The sequence below is a fragment of the Mya arenaria genome, chromosome 13, assembly GCF_026914265.1.
Source record: "Mya arenaria isolate MELC-2E11 chromosome 13, ASM2691426v1".
NCBI lineage: Eukaryota > Metazoa > Mollusca > Bivalvia > Myida > Myidae > Mya > Mya arenaria.
Window position 1 is genome coordinate 58,138,815 of NC_069134.1, and position 14,491 is coordinate 58,153,305.

At 34.5% G+C, this 14,491-nt stretch overlaps 2 protein-coding genes across 2 annotated transcripts; both read right to left on the bottom strand.

Moving 5' to 3' along the window:
• Positions 1-7,455: 7,455 nt before the first annotated feature.
• On the bottom strand, positions 7,456-13,852 carry LOC128214538 (uncharacterized). Its single transcript, XM_052921044.1, has 4 exons — positions 13,721-13,852; positions 12,567-12,668; positions 11,428-11,514; positions 7,456-8,669 (listed from the first exon to the last, which is right to left on the bottom strand). Exon 4 carries the CDS (start codon positions 8,204-8,206, stop codon positions 7,802-7,804), a length of 405 nt encoding a protein of 134 aa, XP_052777004.1. The 5' UTR covers positions 8,207-8,669; positions 11,428-11,514; positions 12,567-12,668; positions 13,721-13,852; the 3' UTR covers positions 7,456-7,801.
• On the bottom strand, positions 8,532-13,795 carry LOC128215426 (proteasome assembly chaperone 3-like). The gene is made up of 4 exons (XM_052922110.1): positions 13,721-13,795; positions 12,567-12,668; positions 11,428-11,514; positions 8,532-8,669 (listed from the first exon to the last, which is right to left on the bottom strand). Exons 1-4 carry the CDS (start codon positions 13,793-13,795, stop codon positions 8,532-8,534), a joined length of 402 nt encoding a protein of 133 aa, XP_052778070.1.
• Positions 13,853-14,491: the final 639 nt, after the last annotated feature.

Genomic DNA, 14,491 nt, shown 5'->3' on the forward strand with positions numbered 1-14,491 from the left:
CAAATAAAACATCAGTCAAGAACAACTGCAATTTCAAATTTGTACCAAACGCTCTAAAGCCAACTTTCAGACAACTCAATCAAACTCATTTCCTAGCTGCAAACAATTCTCACACAACAATTCATTGTGGAAAACAAACACATGCTTTGGAAAAATGTCATTTTTGTTTATTCCAAGTTCCATGCAACTGTACAGTTACCACAGACACTGTCATTATACCACAACGAAACACAGGGTGTCATACATATTCAGGCTTCACAACATTACATCCAGTCAACCTTATCATGCTACAACACTTCTTTGATGAAAAAGCAATAGCAGACATACAGCCAAACACCACATTTCCTCAACCACTTAACATTACAATTAAACCATTCCACATCTATGAACATCAATTTCAAAACCTTATTGCCAAAGACAAAGCCAACAACTTGAATCTTGATAAAATGATTTCTGCTGCTAAAGAAGACAAAATAATATATAGTGATTTAGCTGAACCTTTTCTGCAGGACTTTACAATTGACAATGAAACTTCATTTTCCGCTGCAACCGCATTAGCACTTATATCCATAACATTCTCTGTTGCACTGGCCATAGCTATGCTATTTATGTACAAAAAACACAACAAACTTATAACAGCACTGTTACTTGCAAACAACGTTCCAACCGTTACCAGTTCTAAATTACCTTCATTTCACTACACCGACCAACCCGCTATAGCTACAACAACAACACAATCCCCACTTGCACATTTCCATGAACATTTTCTGGAATTTAATGAATATGTCATCTGCACATTGGCAATACTTGTTTTTGTATATTTCATATACAAACGTATCAAACCATTTAGTCGTCCAGTTCTATATCTGGAGATTTCAAATGGAAAACACTGTGTGTTTTGTCCAATTTTGTATTTACCAACATGTGCCAGAAACTGTGTAGCTACTAAATCTACACTTACCCCATCAGTTACCATTAAGTTAGGATTAAGGTCAGAACTCATGATTAACTGGAATGAATTACACATTCAGGTCACAAACCCGTCCATTCAACTCAATCTACCACATTCAGTCAAACTCAACCCAATCAATGCATATTCTGTTTACCGCATACTAAATAATGAAAACCCTTATACACTGTACTTATGGGTAACACATAATCAGTTTTGCATCCCAATAGAAATAGGAGCGAGTCAGGTCCCATCTGCTCCGATGGAGTCAAATGAGGCAAAACCATTGCTATACCCAAAAATCAGCGAATAAAAAAGAACCAAGCCTATCTATCTACCATCTGTATAATTTTGTGCATTCATTTTAACATCAGACAATGTTCTAACCAATTACATTTTTTCTTTTTATTAATCAGTGTCATTTTTTTTCATATTATTATATTTTTAATTATTTTTTATCACAGCCACTTTTAGCATCGAGTCAATTATAATGTTCTCCACATGAACAAGGAGGCCTAGCCTAAACAATATTTTAATTTTAATATGCATGTCTTTAAATAATATGCATTTCAATTAACATTGTTATAGAATATGTGCTGAGTGCTGATGGTATAAGGCCATAGTTCTTAGTCATATTTTTGTGACATTGAATTCATTACTTATATTCAACATGTTGATTGTTGATACTTGCAGATGGAAATATCTTTATTTCTTCATATGTACATATGTATAAAATTCTTATATTATTATTCTTTTGCATTTAACTCCTCTGCCCTGTAATTCATTTTACTACTACACATGCATTGTGAACTGTGCTCAATGCAGGAGCATTGCTTTACTGGGCCAGAGGATGTTTTCACAAGGTTATTTCTCATTTATATTGTGTTTATAATTATCATCATTGTATTCATATTCAATCTCATCATTTCATCATTTTATAAAGTTTCATGTTTTATCATGTTTTTAGGATCTCAAGATGTTTCATATTTTTAGATTTATGTTAACAGTATTTTATGTACAGTATCTTATGTCTGTGTTTAACCAAATTTCAATACTTTTAATCTCAAAGCAAATTGATTTTACAACTGAAAGGTCTGACTGATCATCTGGCCTTGACAATATTACATTTGTACAAATATTTCATTACTGGTCCAGACAACTATTGTATAACACTACTTAACATTTACTGACAAGTTGTTACCTTATTATGCAACAACGTCTGGCTTTTCGAGTACTTATACTTGGTTTGAGCATAGGCCATCAGACTTGAAATATCAACTGTTTGGCTCTCTTCAAACCAGGTAAGAACTTTTCTTATATTATTTTTAAGTAACTTTGTCATGTTTTCTTACATATTGAAATATATAAGTTCTGTTCTTTTATTTTAAGTACAAGTTTTATTTAACATTTAAAGATAAATTATATTTTAAATATTGACTGTTAATATAAGTTTAACAAGTTATGTTCATATATTATTACAATTAATATTAGTTATGTACTGTTGTTTCATTATCATTTTTATACATTACTGGCATGTAACTCTGGCTAATGAACACATGTATGTTAACCAATTCCCTTTTTATTAAGTACCTCTCAACAAAAATGCTAAGCGAGTTTTATCATAAAAGATACTATTTTATAAGTACAATTTATCAGTGTTCATTTACCAGAAACTGCCAATTTAGTCATTATTGTTTTCATGTATATTCACTAGTAATGTAAAATAAAGAGACTTGAAATATCAACTGTTTGGCTCTCTTCAAACCAGGTACCCTCCAAACCAAGGCTCAAGTGGTCTTAACGACAATAATATATTAATCAGCCAGGACTTTGACATACAGTCAACAATAACAACAACTAACAAACGAACGGCTGAAAATAGGGGTAGTTGTAGGAAAGTGCTTCACAAATAACAGTCTGCTATACACTTTAATGCAGCGTTTTTGTAGCAATTAGGTGCTTGTTAAAACAACAACCTCGATTGATATAAAAACTTCATACTGCATTGTAAAATGATTTTTTTTCGTATATTTGCTCTAATTAATTCAATATTTACATACGAACTGAAAGCATAAAAAAACAGTTTGGATAAGTGTTGTAAAGAGTACAAAAACGAAATTTTACACATATTTATCAGCTAGATTTGAACAGGCAAAAACTTCTACGTTTTCAAGGATTGTAGTAGTTTGCCACTTAGATTGCCCTGGTTTTGAGTAGAACATTGCACAAGTTTTATCATGTTTTAGGCATTCAATATATAGTTTGAGCCAGCGTGGAAAAGACATATAGCCCCATGTATATCTACCTATGGGTATAATGAAAGCTCGACTCAACACCTCATATGGTGAGCATTAATTTCATCCTGACTGCATTACCCCTTAATGAGCCCCATATGAGAGATGACGCAGCAACCGCAGCTAAGAATTTCAAAGAATGACATCGCAAAATTGCATGAAGGTGCAAGTGATTCAATGAATGAACACAAATATGCTAAAAGCATTAAAAAGATTTCCCATATACCGGGTAACTCTAGGTGTAAAACATTTACACTGGAGTCTAAATGACAAAATAATCCAATTATAATTCATGAAGCTACATGTGATTTTTAACAAAAATAAACAAATCTTATGTCAAGTCACATACTAGTAAATGGCCAAAACACTATTTTTAGCTCAAATAGAATTGAAAGATTTGTGGACCTAACTGCTCTGTATGACCAGGCAAAAACAAGATTGCAGCGAAACAAGTGCTAATACTTGTCTAGTGCTTATTTTCAGTTGAAAAAGGGCCATAACTTAATAATTATTTAAGTCAGAGTTATTGACCTTGCTATACATATGCGTATAGCCCCTAGCTGCATGGCTGAGTGGTTTTAAAGTTACGGCTATTTATGACACCAAGGTGACAATGATTCCTAGACTTGATTCCTAAGTTTAAACATTATTTATTTTTCAACGATTGTAAAGAAAGTAATGATAACTTATACTAAGTCACTCGAATTGGCACATTGTTGCCCGAGAGTGTGGTCTTGAGTTGTGAGAAAAACCAGAGTATCCGGAGAAATTCCACTTGTCTGGCTTGGTGACCACAAACCAAACTTACATGCTGGACAAGGCCAGGAATCAAACCCTTGTAGCCTTGGTGAGAAGCGAGTGCGCTAACCACTGCACTGACCGGGCAGCTTGTCTCGATTCCTTGATTTTTTTCCTCGAAAATTTGCACATATTAATTAATAAGTGAACATTTCATGACATGGTAATGAATGGCATCTCAATTCTTGCTGCATTTCCACTGTCTATCTTACTGATCTCATATAAAGGGTATTGAGTTTTTCTGTCACGTTCACATATAGCAGACAAAGTTTTCTTTTAAAACATCAACAAAGTGTCAATTTTCTCAAGAAAAATAAATAATGATGAGCCTTGTGTTTTTTTTCAATACAAAACTTTGTAATACAACACAGCATAGTAAAAAAAACATAAAGCCAATTACGAATTCATTCAAGAATATATCAAATTTTCTCTAAATTATTTTTAATAACTTATGCATGATGATAAGCACAAAATAGTTGCAAGAATTTGTGTTAATGGTTAGCGCAATACTAAAAACTCTGGGGGGCTCAATTCAATATTATCTACATCTGAAGTTTGTAGACATTTTTTTTACGAGACAAAGAGTCGATTGGTTTCATTTCGTCAATTTACAATGTAGTTATTAGTTTGTATGTTAGACTGAGTTTGTTTCTTTTAAACATACTCATTTTATTAAAAAGGACAGTTTGACATATTTGAAAACAAATAGTTAGGAATTTGATCAGAACCTAGAAGCTAATATAAATACCATCTACAAGTTTATTTTGCAAAAAGTTTTTTTAAAGCAAAATAATGAAAACACCTCCTTCAAACTAAGACACATGCATTTTTAAGCGATGGCATTTGAAGACATCTATCAATATTAAATCTTCAAAATATTGCAAGGCCTAAAGAAAAAAATACCGGTGTTTAGGGCAACACAACCCTTCCTGGCGAAACCCCTCAAACTTAAGAGTTTTTACAACCTGAGATAAAAAAAGTTATTTGATTATCCAATATTATTTTGTTGTTGATCATAAAATCCATTTGTGTTTGTGTTATTATAATTAAAAACATTAATTATTCATCATTTAATACACAATTAACCAGAATGTCATGGTAAGCATCTGTGTTTTGCCTTGTTATTTTGACTGGAATTAAAAAACAACAAAAACAAAACCAACAACAACACTTTGTCCCCACGCTACCTAGCATTTTTGAGACCATCGTTGCCCTAAACTTGGACTATTTTTTTAAGGCCTAAGGATGAGAATAAATTTCAGTTTGATACTATGGTGCATGTAATATCAGTGTTGAAAAGAAAGTTATACTTGCAAATTTAAGCAATAACTAGGGTTTTAGCCTGGTTTTAACAGGACGGGGTGCTACAGAAAAGGGACAGGGTGCTGCTGGACAAAAGGGCACATTGTACCAGGCAGTGAATAATTCAAGCATTATGAATTTCATAGAAAATGTTAGAAATATAAGGTTCCAACTACCAAATATGTAAAGTTTATTTGAATTGGACATAACCATACTTCAAGTACCAAAACAAAAGAAATATTTGATTATCACATTTAATAACTTGAAGGAAGGTGCACATTCTGATCTTCATGAGGGCAGAATGGTGCTGCTAAAAAAAGAACAGGGTACAGCACCCTCTCATTACCATCCAGTTAAAACCCTAATTAACCTTTATCTTAAGTCTTTGTTCTTTAAATTGGATTCCAATTCTATATCACTACAAGTTCTATCCATGGTTTGTTATTCACAAAAGCGATCGAATGATAGATACAATCGTTGATAAAAGGGTCCAAAAATCCTTTAATGAAACTATCCTCGTTTGTGCATTTTTTACAAGTCGTAGGCACATGCTGGTATTGTTACAAGAGATCCAACCTTGTAAAGCACAGAGATATAATCTCGCCTGGAGTAAAAACAAAAAAAAACAGACCTCGGAAATTCTGTCATTCAAAAGCAGTTTTTAATATAAAACTCAAATCTATCAATCGTACTTCCGTATTTTATCTTAATGTAAGAAATAAAAAACCAGCGTCATAGATAAGTAAGGAAGATATGATTTAATGAATGGATTATAATAAAATAAACAGATGTTTTATCTGTTATGTACCGGTAGTATTAAATGAACAGGAATGGGGAGTTTTATGACATAAAGGCACTACCCGTACAAAATCAGTGATGGTTTGTTAAAATCCTAAAGGGCAGCAACCCAAAATTTTTGACATCAACAAAGACAAGCATTTTGGTCCCCATGGTGTAGAACAAAATGACCTGATATAAGAAGGTATATGAAATACATCACCATACCATCATAGCAAAAGGCCCCACCAAAAAAATGTGTGTGGTTCAAGTGACAGCTTGTCCAAAAACAGGTAGGGTAGACACAATATATTTTCCTTTTTTTTCTTCGACTATTGTCATTGAGGAATGGCCTAAAATAAATTTTCAGCATTAAGCCCTAATCAAAATATGAAAACACACACACAAAAAAAAAAGTTCTTTTTTTCATTTTGTTTAACAGACCTTAAAAACGGTAGGGTCTGGCCTATTTCGTAGTTAGGATGGGGTTATCCAAACCAGAAGTTTTTTTGTTTTTGGCAAATTTCAATTGCAATGGGCAACAACTCTTGTTTTACAACATTTAACAAAGTAAAACAGTTAGGTCCCATGGACCAACCAATTCAATGGATTATGCAATTCCTTATATGCCTACATTCAGGAAGAGCTTACATAAACTATAAGCATGTCAGACCTCACAATGGTTAACCTCCAGTATGGGTAAGTGATGAACAGGTACATCATGGGTCTTACGCGCAACACATCACCTTCATGCACCGAACAAGTTTGACAATTTACTTTTAACATGCCTTTGTGCATGACAAAGTGACAGCATGGACAGGAGCATATATGCAGCATTAAATAATGATTAAACTCCCAAGTTTGACCTTGAACTTTTTACTTAGGTCAAAGGTCTTGCATGCGTTACGCATGTGCTAATTTATTTTAAAATCCCTCCTGTGCATGACCAAGTCACAGCCTGGCTATGACTTTACTGCACATGTGCAGCATTCCATAAATTGAAACCTATAAGAGTGACCTTGACCCTTGAGGTTGGGACAGTGGTCTGGAAAAAGACATATTGTCTTTGTGTTAGGCACTAAGTATTTATAAATTTCCACCCTTCATGTAAAAGTTAACCTGTACATGGAAAAGCAAACAGACAGACTGATGGTGTGAATTTCGATATGCCCTCCTTCCAGCGCATTTATCAGTATATTTGATTAATTGGTGGACTTCTGTAAACCAAACTATATAATCAAATAGTCGCATTTTTTTTATATAAGTCACAGTATAATCATTGCATTAAAATCTAGCTATTTCACAATTTTTACAATGCCAAGGTGAAAAAACAACTGCACTTGCAAGTTTATTGAGTTACATGCAGTTTTTAATTTCATAAATATCAAACAAAATGATTGAATAATTACTAAAAAACAACTTTAAATCCCCAAAAAGACAAATAGATTTATCTTCAGCGGAGACCTTTAACATCTTTAGCTGATGTCATGACTGGTAGAAAATAAGGCGAGGAAGTTTTTCCGAAAACAGAGCAGAGTAATTATGATTTATTTCATTATCTGGAATATTGGATGGCTTCATGTAGTTTCCCAATGTGTGTACAAACTCTCAGATGATTGTTTCATGCAGTACAAACTTTTGATTCATTGTTTGTTACGTATTTCAAAGGCAAAAATGTTGATCAAGTCTTCCTGTTAAGAAAGTCCCTCTGAAGCATGATAGCTTTCCTATACATGGTCATATCTATACCATCGACACAGCGAACAACTCTTGCCTTCAGCACTACAGAGCTACCTCCATTTAATGTTACACCAGAGCTGCCATCCTGTTCCCCAGTACCAAGCTCTCCAATAAACTGGAATAGGGAACCATACCTGGCCCCGAATGGTTCAATGAGGGATGTATCAACCACAAGATCTTGTTTTGAAAGAGGGTCCGTTACTCTTGCAGAGCAAGAATCTACGTCATGGTCCGACAGACGGCCTATAACACACACAGAGTGACCCTCTAGGTCAGTGTTCATAGACTCTTCCAGAATCTCTTCTATAAATGTTGGAGCACCACTTTTCACTCCTATTTCATCCATATTGACTTATATACCTTTTGTGCTTTACCACACTTGAAAACAAACATATACAAAACAGTATGCAATTCAAGGTATTGAACAGCACAATTGCATTTCCTTCCTAAGAAATACACAGTAATTCACTTATATATTTTCAGCTGTATCTTTAAATCAATGTTTCAAATATCTTGGCAATAACGAACAATCATGGAGAATGTTGTTGGTGTGACAGTCAATGTTGCCAAATATTAGTCTCATCAGTGTTGGATGAATCTTTGCAATCTTCGGTCTTTGGGCCGTTAACCCTGTTGAGACAGTCAACAGTCTGGGAAATCAGGATCCAATTCTACATCAATGTTGGAAGGATCTTGGCAATAGCCTTCACTGTTTTAGGGCTGTTATCCTTCAGAGCGATAGACAACAGTATGGGCTTGGACAGCGGTATCTGGGTAATTAGATTCCTGGCAACAACATGTGTCATTGGCTGAAAAATAATAATACAATAATACACTGTCTAACATGATACACACTATGAATACACAATAAATATGGACCATTTATCAATCTTTATTCATATACAGATCACAGACTCAAAAAGTATGCTGCCAGTGCGGAATTAAACCCAGGCTCTCTTACTCGCAATTCAGATGAGCTAGCTGGCCGGATCACTCACATACTCACAGAACCATGACATACAATGATACAATTAACATTGTTACTAGTACATCATTCTGTTTTGTATAATGTGACATGTTGAATTTTAAAAAGTTAATGTTTTGAAAAATAAATGCTATGACTGTGTTTTATGTTGGTGCGAGTCAAGTTAAGTTCTGTTAGTTCTCAGGGGTCGACACTAACCATTTTTCCAAGGGATCCCGAAGGGACACCAACATTTAAAATCAGGTGTCCCTTCCTGAAATTAGGAGTCCCTTCCATTTTTACATTTTTTTCATTACTTAACCAGTTTTAATATTAAATTTAACATGCAAATACAGTGTATTTTAAACACCATATTATACATGTGTTCAATGAAAAGTTAGTAGCGCAATGTCAGACATATAATCCTCTGGCAATGGCAAGACTGGCAAGAGGAAGATTTGGGTCTCCTAGTCAGTAGATTGGGTTCAAAAGCGGTAGAATGTCCAAGTCCCTTTTGTTTTCAGTCAACAAGAAAGATGGATACAATGTAAACAAAAACTTGATGGTTGGTACTATTTTTAGATTTTCGGAAAATACGCAAAAAATACGTCATGGTTCAGGGTCTTGTCATATGTCAGTGCTTTTGATTAAGAAACAGTTGGAATATTACATTTGCCTTGTGAAAACACAAGTTTATATTTAGTAGAGCTGCTGATCAATCAATCAGACTGCCCAACAGGTGAAGTGTATACTAAAAGAGCAGACGACCGAAAAATTGTGTATGCTAATTTTTCGCGCCAAAATGTCGTAAAATTTTATACATTGATTGCATTAATAAAACTTTGGGAATTTTATTTCTATGTTGTATTGATCAAAGCATAAAACAAAGAATGTGGAATAGTAGGATTCTGGTATTTGTGCCGTAAATGTTACTGTAACAACTTGATGGTTGCATCATTAATGCATCAACGTTAGTAGTGTTGGCATCATTTTTGGGCATTTCTGACACATAAGCAAACTAATTTAACATAATAATTGTACCAATAATAAAAGTCTGTCATCTCTGACCTTGTTGATAATGTAAACAACAAAATAGAAGTGTTAACCCGCGTGTGCACTGTGAAATGACCTGTGTATTTATAGATTTATGACGTAACTTATAGTAGTAAAAAATTCAGCCATACTTTTGTTTTGTGTTCAATGTATTATTAATAATATCATTTTTACATGCACTTTTAAGAAATTTAGGGGGACCCAAATTAAGGTAATAAATAAATGAAACGCAATTTATTTATTGATATTAAGCTTTTATCGGTCAAAATTTAAGTGTCCCGACGGAATACCAGACTTCGAAGTTCAGGTGTCCCTCCCGAAAAATTGGTGTCCTCGGGATCCCGGGACCCCGTTAGTGTCGAACACTGAGTTCTACATAAATTTATTTTTAAACTGATACCATACTATGGATAATAATTGTCTTCAAATAAATTTAAGCTAACGCTATTCCTATTCTGACACAAAATCTATGCAATTTTTATAATTATGCAATTTTTATAATAACTTAAATCAAAGTATAGCCTGATCATCCTAATAAGTACATCATAATGGCAGATGAACAAAATTTGCACCCAACCAGTTTCTGCATAGGTGGTAAAACCAATTAAATGATATTTAACTTTTCTTGCTATTTTCGAAGATTTTGTACATTTAATGTGGGCATAACAAAATTAACTAGAACTGTAAGCCATAGGCTAACGAATACCCCCCACCCCTCCATGTCTAGGTTGTTTGCCCTGGAGTTAGGCCGGACAAAGCTAATTTTGCCTACAAGGGGAGATAACTCCAGTCAGGGTCATGTGACCTGTACCAAATTCACAGAGGCGAAAGTTTACAACATGGCCATTAATTTCTGAAAGTTTGATAAAGATTTGTTGAATAATAACAAAGATGAATCCCGGACAGGGCTTATTTTGCCTACTTTAACACATCAAGGGGAGATAACTCCAGTCAGGGTCATGTGACCTGTACCAAATTCACAGAGGCGAAAGTTTACAACATGGCCATTAATTTCTGAAAGTTTGATAAAGATTTGTTGAATAATAACAAAGATGAATCCCGGACAGGGCTTATTTTGCCTACTTTAACACATCAAGGGGAGATAACTCTGGTCAGGGTCATGTGACCCGTACCAATTTCACAGAGGCGCAAGTTTACATCATGGCCATTAATTTCTGAAAGTTTGATAAAGATTTGTTGAATAATAACAAAGATGAATCCCGGACAGGGCTTATTTTGCCTACTTTAACACATCAAGGGGAGATAACTCTGGTCAGGGTCATGTGACCCGTACCAATTTCACAGAGGCGCAAGTTTACATCATGGCCATTAATATCTGAAAGTTTGAAAAAGATTTGTTCAATAACGACAAAGATGAATCCCGGACAAAAAAAAAACGGACGGACAGACAGACAGACGGACAACCCGATTCCAGTATACCCCCCCCAAACTTTGTTTTGGGGGGTATAAATATAAGTCCCGCTTATAAATGTATAATATAAATATAAAAAATATGTAATGCACAAAAACAATCAATTCCATGTATCAACCTGGTCATTTCCCATGAGAACATCAATGTTAGGCATGGACGCTGTAGCACCAGTGGCATCTGTCACTCGGGCATTAGTGACCGATACCTGCAATTGAAAACAAAGGGTCATAACTCTGTAAAAAATAGCCTGAGCGGAATGCACTACAAGGCTTAATATATTTTTTCCTGCTAAGAATGTCCCTGATACAAGAAGAGAAAAATGCAAACATTTTATTACACTATAGCTGTGCAAAGGATATTAAATCACTCCTATGAAGTTTCATTTTGATCTGGTTCGAGGTTTTGGAGATGAAACATGCACATGTTATATCTACAAACAGATGGACTGAACAAATGAATCTTGTATATATCCCCCATTACAACTTTCAAGTTTTTGCTGTATGAGTTACAGAACCACATTAACAATATTGGTTCACTACAACGTCACACTCATTCGATGCAGGAAATAGTATTTCAATTCTCTGTTTGGGGCTTTCTAACAAATTTGGGGCTGAAATGGGAATTTAATTCCAATGCTAAAACATATTTTCCTAAAAGAAAAAAGAAATTCAAGTTTTACTTTTTGGAAAAAAATAGCGGCCAAATATATCATCTCAGCGAGAAATAAGACATCCATCCCCTAAAGATTTTATGTTTTCTTTATGGATAAAAGCTTATTAAAAACATACTTTTAATTAATTTAGTAATCATTTTATAATTCAATTGATAATAATTAATAATATGATTTCTTTGATTCCCTGATGATTCATCTTCAAAATATAATCGATTAAACTGCATCCAAGTTCATGTGCATTCGATAAAAAATTATACTGGCCCATCATGACGTCATATTTCCAGTTTCAGTTTGACTGTTTTTACATTCGATTCCACAATAATTTTGTTTTCAAAAAATAAAATGGATGTTTCAATCTGAAGAATATTACTCGCCCGGGATGACGAGTAGTTATTGAATATTTACTTGCCCGACCTCAATATTCACTCGCAAATGCAAGTGAATGTATTTATCAATGCCTGTCAATAATTCTAGGAAGAAGCCTTGAGGTACAATTACTACTCTGATAAGATTACAATAACATTTGGCATAATATTGGACTAACAGTAAACTAGTAACACTTAATTTAAAGAGACAATACTCACAAGTGTTCCAACTTTGTTGTACTGTGTGACTACAAGGAAAGTCCTGTCCCCAAACTGTGAACACAGCAGCTCTGTTTTATGATTGTTTATCTCTACAGCACACTGAAAAATAAACACCGGTACATGTATTTACTGTTCAATTTTCAAAATAGTAAATGAACATGATGCACATGAACATGTACTTTACATCATTTTAAAGGTAACAAACTCAAGAACAAAATATACTACACTTGGGGTTTTTTCATGTTCTTCATGATTCCTTTTCTCAGAAAACTTTTAAATCTACAGAATTTTCCTTGTTTTTGAACTTGGTAATAATTTTGTCTACAAACTAATTTAAAAAATATAAAAAAAATAAAATTATTTAACAAATCTCAACCATTTAACACTGGGGAAAGAATATATAGTAGTATTATGCATCGCTGTTGAAAAGTAACAACAAAATTGTTTAAAATATACCCGACAGTGATTTAAACTGGATTTAATTTGTCAATAGAGTCGTTTTTTTCACATAAATATATTCTGGGTAACGAATACCGTTGTACATGTACACAACCCGTCAGATTTGTCCCTGATTTACAGATTTCGGAATACTTGATAAACAATAGACACATGTATATATTTTATGATATCTAAACTTCTTTTTTTGACATAATGACATGAATAATTATGTGTTTAATAGCAGGCAATAATATTTTCGTAGAAATTTGAATTTATAACGGAGATTATTTCAAAATTGTGGCCGCCAGAATTCTCTGCGCAAGGGCAGTTCACTACTTTTTGCTGGGATGGTGGACGTCACGAGTCTGCCATAGTAAAACAAAATCGTCAAAAGACTCGTTGACGGCCAATTAGGTGGACTATGGGGTGCAGGTGCATTTGGCAGGGATTTTAATAGTTTAGCAGACAACAGCAAACTTTCTTTTAATATGGCCATGCTTAGACATATTTCTAAAATAGTGTCGACCTCTGAAGTTAAATACTGTTCGTTCGATGCCCAAGGAGCAGACGATTGCCTGTGGTTTGAGCAAAACTCGTCTGCAAGTGGCAGTGGAAGCCGAAGGGAAAGGTGTAAAATCACGAAACGTTTAGGACAGCAATGTAATATTCGGTGAAAAGACAATCATTCATTTTAATTCCAAAAAGATACATACCTGTTTGGTCCGCACGGGAAATGAATCTGGCGAAGAAACTATGTGTTGATTTCCGTTACTCATGGGCGCCGCCATTGAGAAGGTGCGCTCGATTGGACAAGCCGGTTACACACCACTATAAATTGTTCATGGCTAAACCGATCCAAGGTGTTCTGGCTAGTGGGTAGAGCGTGTGTAGTGGGCTTCGTGGATGTGATTCGTTACAAATGACACGGCTTTTTACCATAACTGGTTTAACAAGTGATTTGTACCAAATGTTCATTGTTTACAAAGGAACCATTTAGGCAATCTTTCAGTCAATGCCCTGGGCTGATATTCAATATAAGTCTTTATAAGTGGATCTAGGAACGATGAAGCTAATCGGTTATTAATAACTGATCAATAAAATGAATGAAATCAATGACTCATGACCATATGATTAACTTAAGCTGAAAATTGGATACCACTCCAGTTGTAGTGGCGGATCAATGGTCGAGTAGTAACAACACTTGTCTGTCAATCCAGGGGTCGCAGGTTTGATTCCCCACAGCATCACTTAAGAAACACTAGTGGTCTTCCAGGAAGGACGTTTAATGGGGGTCCCCTTGTGACAGTGTTATACACTGGTGCATGTTAAAGTCTGTTCACTGTGCTCCAAAAACCTAATATGACTAACAATCATATTGGAGTACTTGCCGAATTGGCCTTGCCCAGATGCGAGTATAAAGGAATTACACATCCACCCCTGCCCTGTTTTTTCCACTAGTACCATAAGTTATTGCACAATAAACA